Source organism: Sparus aurata, chromosome 3, assembly GCF_900880675.1.
Source record: "Sparus aurata chromosome 3, fSpaAur1.1, whole genome shotgun sequence".
NCBI classification, from domain to species: domain Eukaryota; kingdom Metazoa; phylum Chordata; class Actinopteri; order Spariformes; family Sparidae; genus Sparus; species Sparus aurata.
Genome location: NC_044189.1, coordinates 10,153,093 through 10,165,995, shown reverse-complemented (window position 1 = coordinate 10,165,995; position 12,903 = coordinate 10,153,093). Strand labels below are relative to the sequence as shown.

General features: G+C 42.7%; 1 protein-coding gene across 4 annotated transcripts; it reads left to right on the top strand.

The window, feature by feature from the left end:
- The first annotated feature begins 2,878 nt into the window (after window positions 1-2,878).
- On the top strand, window positions 2,879-12,235 carry slc30a8 (solute carrier family 30 member 8). Of its 4 annotated transcripts, none has more exons than XM_030411660.1 (11): window positions 2,879-3,024; window positions 3,105-3,296; window positions 3,415-3,513; window positions 5,038-5,204; window positions 6,571-6,717; window positions 7,448-7,601; window positions 7,798-7,958; window positions 8,140-8,252; window positions 9,385-9,490; window positions 9,600-9,734; window positions 11,556-12,235. In XM_030411660.1, the coding sequence occupies exons 3-11, from the start codon at window positions 3,440-3,442 to the stop codon at window positions 11,699-11,701; spliced, it is 1,203 nt and encodes a 400-aa protein (XP_030267520.1). In that variant the 5' UTR covers window positions 2,879-3,024; window positions 3,105-3,296; window positions 3,415-3,439; the 3' UTR covers window positions 11,702-12,235. The 4 variants fall into 4 exon arrangements, with proteins under 4 accessions (XP_030267520.1, XP_030267518.1, XP_030267519.1 ...); XM_030411658.1 differs by having other exon boundaries at window positions 3,105-3,303; XM_030411659.1 differs by having other exon boundaries at window positions 3,105-3,513.
- Window positions 12,236-12,903: the final 668 nt, after the last annotated feature.

Below are 12,903 nucleotides of genomic sequence, written 5' to 3'. Positions count from 1 at the left end.
AAACGTCAGCACTCTCAAAAGGAAACAGAGAAGCTGCCTCGGAGTCTCATTGTGTGATTGTTTTATGTCTTAAATCTGCTGAAGAGCGCCGATTTACGTCACCAGTTGCTTTTTTAATGAGTGAATCTGTTTAAAGGAGACGTACTATGTTCATTTTCATGTTCATAACCACAACTAGTATACGTTTTCATGCTTTAGTGCTGAAAAAAACACGTTTTTTGTAGATGCTACGCTTCAGCTCCTGTCTCTTAAAGGCCCGCCCTCCTGAACACCGACTCTGCTCTGATTGGCCAGCTCACACACGCCTGAGCCAGCATCGCTCACCGCTTCTCCTGGTCGGCTCTCTGTCGTGTTTTCAGCATCCAGTTAGCTTCACTTCCAAATGTGTGACATGGTGATGTAGCGTGATGTCAGAGGTGGGACTACTGACGAGGTGTTTCTGGAGCCGTGTTTTCTGTGGTAGAGAGGACCTTCTGTTGTCTCGGACTTTCTTTTTCTAACTGTCAAGATGACACTGAAGGAAAGGAGAAAAATGAAAGGGCATATTAGGTCTCCTTTAATGTATTTTAACTGGGTGTGTCCCGCAGCTGTCTTCATCTCAAAGCCTTGAGGCCTCTCGATTGTTCATTCCCACCCTCGTGGTAGAGGATGATTGTCTGACAGTCATCACATGCATCACCAGGCTGTGCTCCTTGTGAAAATTCCAGCGCCTGTGACAGAGTGAGTTGTTCATTTGGAAAAAGGCCTGAGGGATGAAACGTCTGCATGCAAAACACTTTTACCCTGCCTCCTAGTCACTGAGCTGTCACATCTGCACAAAAGAGATGAACGTGTGTTAATCCTCAGACAAACAAGCATTACAAGTGTAAGCGCCATTTATTATTGTTTAGTTATTTGCGCTGATTTATGCTGATGTTTTGTTGGAGGAATAAGTTTGAGTATGCTTTGAATTTTGAGCCATCTGTGTTGACGCTGATGTGCATGCAATCTTTCGTAGAGAAAGCAGGAAGTGAAGTGTAATTGTTAAGAACATGTGTCGACTAAACGAAGAATCTGACGGAGCAACATAGTTGGTTTAACGTCTGTGTCGGCGCTCAGCCAGCTCAACGAGCAAAGCAGTCTCACTACGTTTCTCAAGAGTGGTTAAAGGAGTAAGAAATGAAGAACGAAGGAAAGATAGCATAGGTTCATAGGTTCACATCCTGGGCATTGCCGAGTTGCCCTTGAGCAAGGCACCGACCCCTAACACTGCTCATTGGGCGCGGTGGCATGTGTGCCCCTTCGCTCATCTCCTCTACACTGCATGTGTGTGTTTGTGTGTGCGCACCTGTGTGTAATGTGAGTGGAAAAAAGAATTTCCCAATTTGGGATTAAAATAGTATATCATATCATATATACGAATCAGCATCATTAGAGTTTTGTATTTTAAAGAGCTTCTCTATGAAGAAGCCAAGATTCCTGTTTCAGCTCCCTCTCCACCTCACGACAGATGTCTCACACAGGAAGCTGAACACTCCTGATGTAGATGTTTCATTGTCGCCATCTTGTGGTAAATCTCGAAATGAAATGTTAACTTGCTTTTTTTTCTTTTCTTCCACAGCTGCAGAGATCATCCATCTCTGCAGCTGAGGAAGGAAAAGCACAATAATCATTTGACTTAGAAAATTCTTAAATTGACACCTACTTCTTCTCCCTATTTAAAATGTTCTAATGCTTTATTCAGTATTCAAAGATGTTTAACTGCTGGAGAGATGAGTCGAACTTAAATGAGAAATCAGGTCTCAGATTTTAAGTTTACACGTCACAATTATACAAGTTACATAGACTGATGCAGGCTGTTTTATCGACTATCATTAAAAAAGCAGATTCAGATAATCAGCCAATCTGATCTGATAATCAGCCGGCCAACAGTTTATGGGTATAATATCCACATGCACTTTTGATCGGTAGGCTGCTTAGACAGGCTACATTAATTGCCAGGAAATTACTTTTGATAGGCCGTTTAATATCGGATACTTCTAGACTTTTACGTGAATATTTATTTGGCTGACTTCCACTGTTACCAAAGTAAAAACACGTTATCTTTACTTTTACGCAAGTCGGCGGTGACTTTTGGGTGTGGGCCACTTTTTACAGCACTGCCCTTTAGGTGCACATGTTCAACTCAGAATAAAGGTGAGCACGGAAACACCTTTTTCACCTCAGGCAGTCAGAAGTTAGCTGAATAAGTAACAAGAAGCAACATGTTCTTTGGGTGGGGAACTTTAAGTGTTAATTATTCTCGAGTAGTCAAAGTAAGTTCCACATGATCAAAATGTCAGATTTAAAGTGGGTCAGTCAAAAATATTTATCCTGTCCATAACTGAATACACAAGCTGCTTTCAGACCCAGAAGACTGTTTGAAGCTGGAAGGGTGGCAGGGTCCGCCGCATATAAACAAAGCAAACAACACTGTGTTGTTCTTCGAGGTCAGTTTGTTTATTCAGTTGATTCAGTCATGAAAACAAAGAGAGTTTGTTTATTTACTTTGTTCAATCTTTGTCCTCCTGATTAAAATGTCTTTCCCCAAGAAACTACATAATGCACCTTTAATCCGGAGCAGACACTAAAGTTAGACGGATGAGAGCAGCTTTGGGCTCACTTTTGGATTTTAAAAAGACAAATTTGCACAATACACCGACAATAAAGACTGCACTTTAAACTGAAGGGAGTGAGTGAGTGACCATGTGATGGGATCAGACAGAGCAGGATGGAGAGAGCGCACGGCACCTCGTTCGATTGTATAATCAGAGAGTGCCGGCTGGTCGGCGAGAGGTGGGCGGGGTCTAACAGTGAGTTGGGTGAACAACGTAACGCCCCGCCCGATTTTGACATGCAGTGTGCACTCAACCAACTAATCACCCAATTATGACTTGATATTAAACTTTGTTTTTTCTATCCCGCATTTATTTAAAAGAAAAACCTGACGTGCGCTGATTCCCGACTCTGCCTCCCTCCTCGACAACCTCCAGCTGAGAGACTCTGGTGAAGTCTAACATCTGTATTTTTTATTTTCCATGCGGGGTCACCTTCTTCTCTCATCACCCGGCTCTACATGTTTGCAGGCGGTCATGCTGTTGCGTTTGCACACGGAGCCATAGCGGCGGTGGGTCACAAGGCTGCCTCAGATTTTGCACCCTGGCTCGGTTTCTTTTTAAGAGGGATGTCCGGCGGGTTCTGCTGAGCACTTTGGAGACGACACAGATCACAACAGGGAGGCTACAAACTTCAGCGTGCACCAAGACACCTCCAGCTGAGTCAGATGTGCTTTTACGTTTTAAATCTCTCTGTTTTTGTTTCAGTCTGGGCATTTTGATTATTCTTTTTTTGCCGCTTTGAGGATTTTTTATTTTTTTTATTTTCATTTTTTAATAGCTGATATCCTCCCAAGAAGTCAGTGATGTTCAAGAAGAAGGATTCAGAGAGACTTCCCCTGGTGTCAGACGAGAGGAACAAATACGCCACCGTGGGAAGGTAAACTTTGATTCTTACATGTCAAGTCAAATTGGAATAGATTGACATGGGTGATCTGTTTTTTTTTTTTTTTAAATCAGGTATCAGAAACACATTTCTTTGGTTTTATGTGTGTTAATCTGTAATTTTGTGAGTCATCTGAGTTTTGTTGACACACGACCCTTAAGTCATGTAACCCGCCGAGGAAGTGGTGCAGTGGGCAGCGTCTTTTGCTCACGTTCCCCTTGTTTGTGAATTTCTGGTTTTTCCACACGAGACTGGATTTAACCCCTGCAGCGGAAGTGGTCACATTTATGCAAGTGTTAATCCTGTGGAGGGGAGGGAGGTGAGGGAGGTACCTGTGTGGCAGTCAGGCTGATTTCTGCTGCAGCTCTGATCATCATCTGACTGTTGTGTTCTTCATGCAGCTGATAAAAAAAAATCTCTGGCCACATTTATGTCAAACAATGATCAAAGTCAAAAACAGCCATAAGAATAACATAATATTATTATTATTATGAGTTTCAACTTTCGTCAGCCCTGAAAATAACTACCAAATATCATTTTCAGGATTTTAACGCTTTAAATACCAGTTTGTTTACATGATGAAACTGTTATTTTTTTTCATAAAATGAAATTTTTGACATGAAAATTATATTTTTTTGTACTAATTGTGGTCTTTCATCAGTTGCATGAGGGTTAAAGGTCCCTGCCTCCTTTCTGGCTTCCAATTGTGTTCTGGATACCTTATTTTCCTCTGAGAGTTTGTTCAGTAGTAAAAGAGATAAATATTTATCACTCATTGATATTGTAAGAGTTTCGGTTTCTTCTCCGAAACTACCTAGTGCTCCTCTTTAAGTTGTGTTCTGTTGCTGCTCTGTAGTCTGGCGGAACGGCAGGGAACGACGTTTAATTATTTGCACCCCCGTCGTCTTTAGTCCAAAGAAGAATCAAACAACAAATAAAAGTCCCGAAAGTTAGTTTCAGCTTTAAATAACAATTTCTAGTCTTTATATAAAAACGTAGATCATAAACCAAATAATGAAACAGCTTTGACTTTTAAATTCCAGATTCCATGTATCAGTCACGAAATACAAGATGACAGATGACATCAGCGCTTCATTTAACCTAATTATGACTGAAGGGTCAATCGGATTGGACCTTTTTGTTATATTTTTTGTTGAGTTGCGTACTGTTCAAACCCAGAAAAATCCACATTCAAGGTAACGGTTTGTTTTATTTGATCACCCTGGGTGTTTATTCCTCCAGAATTTCTGGCTTTGCACCTGACTCATCCTTTCAGAGCTAGCTAGGACTAATTAATTGACACGATGATAATTTGTTGTACCCGTAAAGCATGTTTTAGAGCCAGCTGTAGGTGATAAGAGTTTAAGAATGGCAGGTTCTGTATGTTGTACAGATTCTTAAGCCTCTTTCGGCAAATGTACGACTGATGATGCTGGGCTTTACAACTGTCTCGATTGTAAATGGTCACAAAGCTGCTGCTCAACTTCACGCTTGTGTCTGTTTTTAAATCACTTCCAGCGTGACCAAACAGGACGTGTTGCACATAGACGGCAATGGCGTAATCAAGCATTGCCACGACAACAGCCACGCGCAGGAGGACCGCGAGCGAGAGAAGAAAGTCGCCAGGAAGAGGCTGTACGTGGTCTCTGTCGTCTGCCTGATCTTCATGATCGGTGAAATCCTCGGTGAGTCATTCTGGCTTTTTCTCACGTTGCTTAATGTTTAATCCATGCTTCTTACCTCTCTGCTTCTCCTTTCTCTAGAACAAGTATATTTCCCTTTATTCATCACTGTACCAGCGACAATCTGATGCCTCCTCAGTCTGACACCAAACAATAAGCTGCTTCATATAATCCTTGTGCTTTAGTACAGATGTGTGGTCTTCTTTTTAAGTTGAATCTGAATGACTGTGATCACCTGATGTCTTAAACACTTCCTTTAGGACTGAGATGAATGGTCATCACATTTATATCCCCCTCAGGATAAATTTTGACCTCTTAACCTTCCATATGGGCTCCGCTGTTGAAATCCCCCGCCACAATAAAAGCCTCTGGCCGTGAGGTCTGAGTCCTTGTTTTAGATCGGCGTGTTGTAGAATGTAAGCCGCTGCATGAACGGCTGACGTAAACTCCCTCAGGACATAATGAGGTTCTCATCAACATAGAACCGCCTGAAATGATCTCCACACCTGAGCAGCACGTACCTCTCCTTGCCCTCCCTTGAGTCCAGTTTCTGGTCCTCGTGGTAAAGAGAGCCCTGGAACAACAGCAAGCCCGGGATCGAAGGGTTCAACCGAGTCTCCGAGAAACAATGACGTTACAGTTCTTAGTGTCATCTTATATTTGCCTCTTGTCCATATCTTGCTTTTTTACTCAATCATTTTTGTTTTGTTTCTATTTTGCTCTTCCCTTTGTCTGCTGTGAAATGTCCCTGTTGTGGAATTAATAAAGTATTATCTTATTCCCCTTTTCCACTGAAACCCGCTAAGGACTTGGCTCAGTTCTGATTTAAACCTAAGACCTGGGGAACACTCTAAATTCTGACGTATTTGGGATGCAGTCTATTGTTGTTTTCTCTTCTGTTCGAACAGTTTCCGGCGCATTTGTGACGTGAAACATGACTCCAGTAATGTACAATAGAAGAATTGTCCAGAATTTTCCCTATACCCAAGACAAATTTCTCCCTGGGGAGACGAAATAAAATGACTTTGACTTTGACAACGTGACGCTTAAGATAAAAATCCCAGATGAGTGGACCCGTGTTTGGAAAAACTTGTGTTGAGCCACTCATTTTGGTGGAAAAGGGGCATTATTCTCATCAACATGTAACTTTAAGTAACAGCTAGTTTACCACAGTGAGTCTCTGTAGTGTTGCTTTACTTTGCGGCCTTACTCTCCATCCCCTCATTGTGCCTTCGTCAAACTTTCCTCCCGTCTCTCTTTGTCTCTCTCTTTCGAATTTGGTTCGTGTCACTTCCCACGCAGGTATGGATTTAGCATCTCAGCAGGACGGTGGTGTTATATTTGAATACGTGTATTTTCTCTCTGCAAGGTGGGTATTTCGCAGGCAGTCTTGCGGTGATGACGGACGCCGCCCACCTGCTGGTGGACTTCACCAGCTTCATCATCAGCCTGGTTTCCCTCTGGCTCTCCTCCAGACCTGCCACGCACAAGCTCAGTTATGGCTGGCATCGTGCAGGTACAAGACCGTACACGCCTCAGCAACAGTCACTCCTTTTATTCAGTTGTGTTTAGTTTATAGTGATGGCTGCCGGGATGGTTCAGGACCGACACATGTGGGATTTTCAGGGACATATGTTATAATTTACATCTTAAAAATCACATCTGGTCATTCTAGTACATATCACAGTCTTAAAGTAAAGGTACATTTAAAAAAAAGTGTTAATTTAAATGAATTTTATGTATTTTTTCTACGTATATGTACTGATTTTAGTCGTGTACTCTTTTCTGTGTGACAACACTTGAAGACCTGTGTCTCTCTAATTTGAAGTCTAATTGTGGGTTGGCTGTGATCGCTAAAAGAACCACCTTGAAAAGCTCATCTACTTATGACTGGAGTTGAAAATGAAAACGCAAGAAACGGTTTGCATTTCTCCGTCCTCGGTGGTGCCGACAGTAAAAACCACGGACCGTCATGTGTTGCGGGTGCCGAATCACATGGAGGCGGATTATTTTGGGGGCATGGTATTTTGCCTGAAGACCCGAAAAGCAAGAGAAGACTTTAAAACCTCTGTCTGCGCTGAATGTTCATGGTTTTCCCAAGTCGTGTTATTCAACAGTGTAGTTTGTAATTCGGAGTTGGAGGAAACTTGCAGCTCTCGGTCAGTGTTCGACCACAGTTCTTGTTGTTTTTTTTCCCCTCCTGATTTATATTCCTCCCGCCTCTCCTCATCTCCTCACCCATGCAGAGATCCTGGGTGCGTTGCTGTCAGTGTGGACCATCTGGTTGGTGACGGGAGTGTTGGTGTATTTGGCTGTGGAGCGCCTCATCAGCGACGACTACACCATCGAGGGCACCATCATGCTCATTACCTCCGGGTGTGCTGTGTTGGCGAACATCATGTGAGTGAAACAGTCAAATTTATACAGCTCTTTTTTTCTTTTTTCTTTTTTTTTTTTTTTTATCATGCAACCCTAACCCTTTTTGAATGTTAATGATTTCAAGACAGAGAGGTAGTCGTTTTGGTTGTGCTGATTTACTTTCATACTTTTAAAGATACTTTTGTGACTTCTCTTAAAAAAAAAAAAAAAAAAAAAGCATGGCCCTCACCCTTCACCAGTCCGGTCACGGCCACAGTCACGGCGGTCTCAGCTCACACGGACACGGACACAGTCACAAAAAAGGAAAGGGAAAAGGGCACAACCACGGCCACTCGAATAACGGCCACGCTGACTTGGAGCAACATGGAGGCGATCACGGTATGCTTCTCCTTTATTTTGAACTGTTTAACCCCCCTTCCTCAGCACTAGTCTGTAGTGTGACTGACTATACACTGTAGGGGGCATTATAATCCATTGTAATTACTTTATAATGGGCTATTTAATGAACTAATGAACTAACCAATGTGTAATTATTTAACAGAGAGCTACTTTCTTTCAGGGAGGAGGGGTCAGCAGGCCAACGCCAGCGTGCGAGCGGCCTTCGTCCACGTGGTGGGAGATCTTCTCCAGAGCATCAGCGTGCTCGTCAGCGCCATCATCATCTTCTTCAAGGTGAGGGGAGTCTCTCTCTCTCTAGGTGTGCGCAAAGTGTGGGAAGTCTGCAGAGCGAAGCCGTTAAAGCTTTCCCCACCATAAAAAACATGGCCTAATTTATTAATTCTTGCATTATTTTCAGCTTCCATCTTTGCGCCGCTCCGTATATTCACCGCTATAAAAACACACTCGCCCCTGAGGAGTGTTGAACCACACGAGGCTGTGGCTGTTTGCTGCAGGAGAGATGGTGCCGATTTCTCTGTCCACATGCTGTTTTTGTTGTCGTGTGGCTGTTTTTTGCAGAATGCTGTGGCGGTTCTCGACCAGTTTTAATAGGGGGGGGCAGGTTGGGGCCGGCTTTTTTGTTAGGGGGCACATACACCCCGGAAAAAAAGATAAATCCCTCGTTCAGACAAAACAGTGTTTACAATTTCAGCAATTTTGATTGGGTAGTAAACTGCTGAGACACTTTATTTCTGCCTTTCCCTTCAAAACAAAATCATTGCAAGAAATCTGTCATTGTATTATTGATGCAGACTCCCTGTCGGGGGGCCCACGGGGGGGGTCCAGACTCGGAATTTACGGGGGCAATGGCCCCTGTTGGCCCCCTCCTAGAACCGCCCCTGGCGGAATGATTTTGGTGTCGTAACGGTAAAATGATGAGCTTCTTTTACATAAGCAGTACATTAACAGCGAATGTGTACCTTGGTGTTGTGCAGTTCCTTTGTGCTGGGAAAACAATCCCTACAAAAAAAAAATTACCATTAGATACTTGAGCCTTTATCAATAAGTCTGTATAGATATTGCACTTTTAAGTACTCGGTACACTCCAAATACCAGGACCAAACAATTCCTCTAATTTCTCCTTAAACAAAAGAACTGTTGGAAAAAGGACATTGCATAACTGAGGTACAAATGTTGCGTTTGTGGTCAGGTTTAGGCAACAAAACCACTTGGTTAGGTTTACGAAAAGATTGTTTAGGGTCAGTGTGTCTAAAGTATGTTCATATGTTTCATACTGGACTGTTAAAATAGCCAGATTTACAACAGAAATAAACAGCCTGTTTTGGTCATACAGCTAATTTCCCCATTCATCTGATGAAGACAAGCTCTTACTTAATCTCCTTTGTCACTTTTTTCTCTCTTGTAGCCAGAATATAAGATGGCTGACCCCATCTGCACCTTCCTGTTCTCCATATTTGTCTTGTGCACCACCTTCACCATCATGAGGGATATCATCATTGTCCTGATGGAGGGTAGGGCTTTCATTTTTCTGGCCCTAAAAACTGACAACATGCTGTGTTTGTACATAACATTTGCAGATTTTTCTTGAAGTCTGACATTTACACTCCATCCACGACTCAGGTACTCCAGCGGGTGTGAGATACAGCGAGGTGCGGGACGGTCTGCTCGCAGTGAAGGGAGTGACAGCGGTCCACAACCTCCACATCTGGGCCCTCACCATGAACCAGGCAGTGCTGACAGCACATGTAGCTATAGGTGAGAAAGACTGCAACATATTCCCCTGTGAAGCAATGAGCTGTCTGCGTGATTTAACCATTTTTTGACTTTTTAAATTGAAGTTGCACATTATGAAGGATTCGCCACACGATCAGGGGGGCGCATCAACCGGATACCTTGGCTCGAGTCATTGTATCTTGGACGACTCAAATCATTGTTCTGATGACTTGCAACCTAACTTGTCAGAAAATAAACGACTATGGACTTGAGTTGGACTTGGAAGTAAAAGTGACTTGACCAGACTTGAGACAAAAGTTGTTGGGTTGTCTGTCCATCCATTTACCCCCTTCTTCTGAATGCGATTTCTCAGGAGGGAATTCTTCAGATGTGTGTCCACGAGGACTCAAGGATGAAGGGTTTCAGATGTAGGTGGTCAAAGGTCAAGATCCCTGTGACTTCATGTTGATAATGAACTGGACTTGACCTTTCTCGAAGACGTTGCGTGTGAGCATTTGAAACAAGACCAGTTGATAAAGCACTTAGAGTTGTGACTTCATGTTTGTCCGTGATATCTCAGAAACGTCTTGAGGGACTTTCTTCAAATTTGGCACAAGCGTCCACGAGGATCAGCGCTTTAGAATAATATGGTCAAAGCTATGTTGTCAGTGGTAATGGAGCGGTCATATTGACCAGAGAGTGGTTCGATCTTGTCGAGGTTGAGCAGTCGCAGACGTCCACGCATCAGCCAGATGGTAAGTGATGGAACCAAGTGACTTGGTTAAAAAAAACAAAAAAATGTGACGGGACCCTGTAGTGAGGCTACAAGGTGCAAACATAAATTCTCTCCAAGTAAAATACTTTTAAGTGGTCTTTGAGGGAGGACATGAACGGGTGAGAGCAGCGCCTCTGAGTCTCACGACAATCCCGATCTCTACGGGACTCACAGACTTTGAGGTATGTCCCTGTTAAGTCCACGAGGATTTAGGGGTGTCCCTCTGTCAAACCGTTAATACCATGGGGGCTTTCTCGTGGGTATCTTAAGCCCTTTAAGCCCGCTTTCAGAGAGTCCACATTTCTGCAGACATTGTCTAAGATCATATGGTTGGGGTAATCAAAGGTTACCAAGGGAAGCTCGAAACCTTGAAAATGTTTCTGTGTTGATTTACCTTTTTTGCGCACATGTAGGATGAAATCAGATCATTAAAAGAATCAAGAAGCCATCAGGTTCATACCTTATATGATAGGACCCTTAGAGAAAATATATTTAAAATGTAAAATAAAAAGTCCAGAACCGACAAGGTGGGGCTCAGGGTTTAAGGCCTTTGGGGGAAAGGGGGACGTTGGGATTGGGACTCACGTCTTGGAAGGTAGAGAACATGCAAAAGGGTTTTTCGGGGTTGGAGAAGGGAAGATTGACTAATGGACTGAAAGAAAGAGCTTGTAGCTGCAGAGAAAGAGGAGAGATTGATAGGCAGGGAGGTCCTCAGAGGACTTGGACTTCCATTTTCTCTCAGCCGCCTGTGGGGTGGTTCAGTCATCGCACACAGTCGGACAACCGTGGGGCAGGAGGAGGTTAGGACAGCCAACTCCCAGGACTCTAAAAAAAGAGAAACATTCTGCTGGATGCGTAAATAAATAGATATGGGCTTTGCTTTCTGGTGTGTAATGAGCACATAGACTTTTTTCTATACCGTCTATGACTCAATATCACCATCTCGAGGGGCTTCTCGTACGCCTCCGGACTCCTTTGTCTCTGTCTTTCGCCGAAATTTTTTTTTGAATCGCATACATATTCAGTACAAACAACGCAAGGTGACTGACATTTGTTTTCATTTCCCCCCGTCTTCCTCCCCTCCACAGATGAGTCAGCGGATGCTCAGACTGTGCTGAGAGAAATGACACAGGCTTGTTTCTCGTCCTACAATTTCCACTCCGTTACCATTCAAATGGAGAGACAGGCTGACCTGAAGCCCGGGTGTACGCTGTGTGAGGACCCCAAGATGTAGAAACCGGCCCCAGCAGGATGAGGCCAGGCTTTGATCAAACTGTTGATAGTTGAGTTGTTCTGCTCTGCTCTTAAAATGTTGATATTGAAGTATCTGATTATGCGCCTGAATGAGAGACACAGCGCTTCCTCATAATGCAAATGAGTGTGAACGTGTCCAAAACTTTAATATTATGAGTTGTCTTTGCCTTTAAGCTCGTCCAATGCACTGAATAACGTAAATGTCCATCTTTTCTGAATCTCTACATTGTCCTAAACACTTTACCTTAACTTTGATTACCTTGTGGCATCAGCATAAAGTACTGTGTGTCTGACAATTAACCTACGGTATCACTCTAAGCCAAAGGTTATACAGTCACAGGCATTTGCACACGGTCTGGTTTGTCAATAAGTGGACAACAGCCACCTCAGAAGTACTGTATATGGAGAGCATTAAGTGTATTTTGATACATGATCACAATGTCTGTACAGTTGTAAGGTACGAGCTGAAACGAATTATTCAAAATGAAATAAAATATTCCTTTTTCACATATTCTCCCTCGCTTCCAAAGGCTGATTCACAATGTCATAAAAATCCCTTACGAGGATGCTCCGTATCTGTTTAACGCCTTACTGCCGTTGTGAAAAAATGTGTTCACTGGTAACTGGTTTATATTTTGCATGCAACCCATTCCTGTAAACTTTTTGCGTTCTTATTGTGTGGCCTTTGACCTTCTCTTTCTGCTTTTACAACTTCTGCACGTAGAAACCCCAGTCTGAACGGTGAGATCAGAATCAAGCCAAATCATCAGCTCGATCAATGAGAGCTGGATCGGCTGGTTGAGTCTGCTGGGTCTGTGATGCTGTTCATTCACCACTCAGAGGCTTCTGATGGATGAAAGTGACAGATGTGTTTCTCTGCAGCAAGTTACACCAGTGATAATGCATCAGTAGATAAATGAATAGATAAATAGATGTGCAGATGCATACAAGTCTACTCAAGTGTGAATATCTAAATGTGTATAGCTTAATATATAAATGTAGAATGTATATATTTAATGTCATTACATTTGTAATTCATTTATACATGGTGACAATTAAGCGCTAGATTAGAGAATTATTTATTAATTATGGAATTTATGATATAAAATATTTATTAAGCATTAAGTTATGTTTTTATAATCATGTTATCAATAATGTATTTAGACAATTAAGGAGGCATTT

What these genes read in the sequence shown, in the direction of transcription:
- slc30a8 (XM_030411660.1), top strand. Translation starts at nt 3,440, where the DNA reads ATGTTCAAGAAGAAGGATTCAGAGAGACTTCCCCTGGTGTCAGACGAG. An exon ending in GCAACATGGAGGCGATCACG is followed by an intron (nt 7,959 to 8,139) that starts GTATGCTTCTCC and finishes ACTTTCTTTCAG; the next exon opens with GGAGGAGGGGTCAGCAGGCC. An exon ending in CATCATTGTCCTGATGGAGG is followed by an intron (nt 9,491 to 9,599) that starts GTAGGGCTTTCA and finishes TCCACGACTCAG; the next exon opens with GTACTCCAGCGGGTGTGAGA.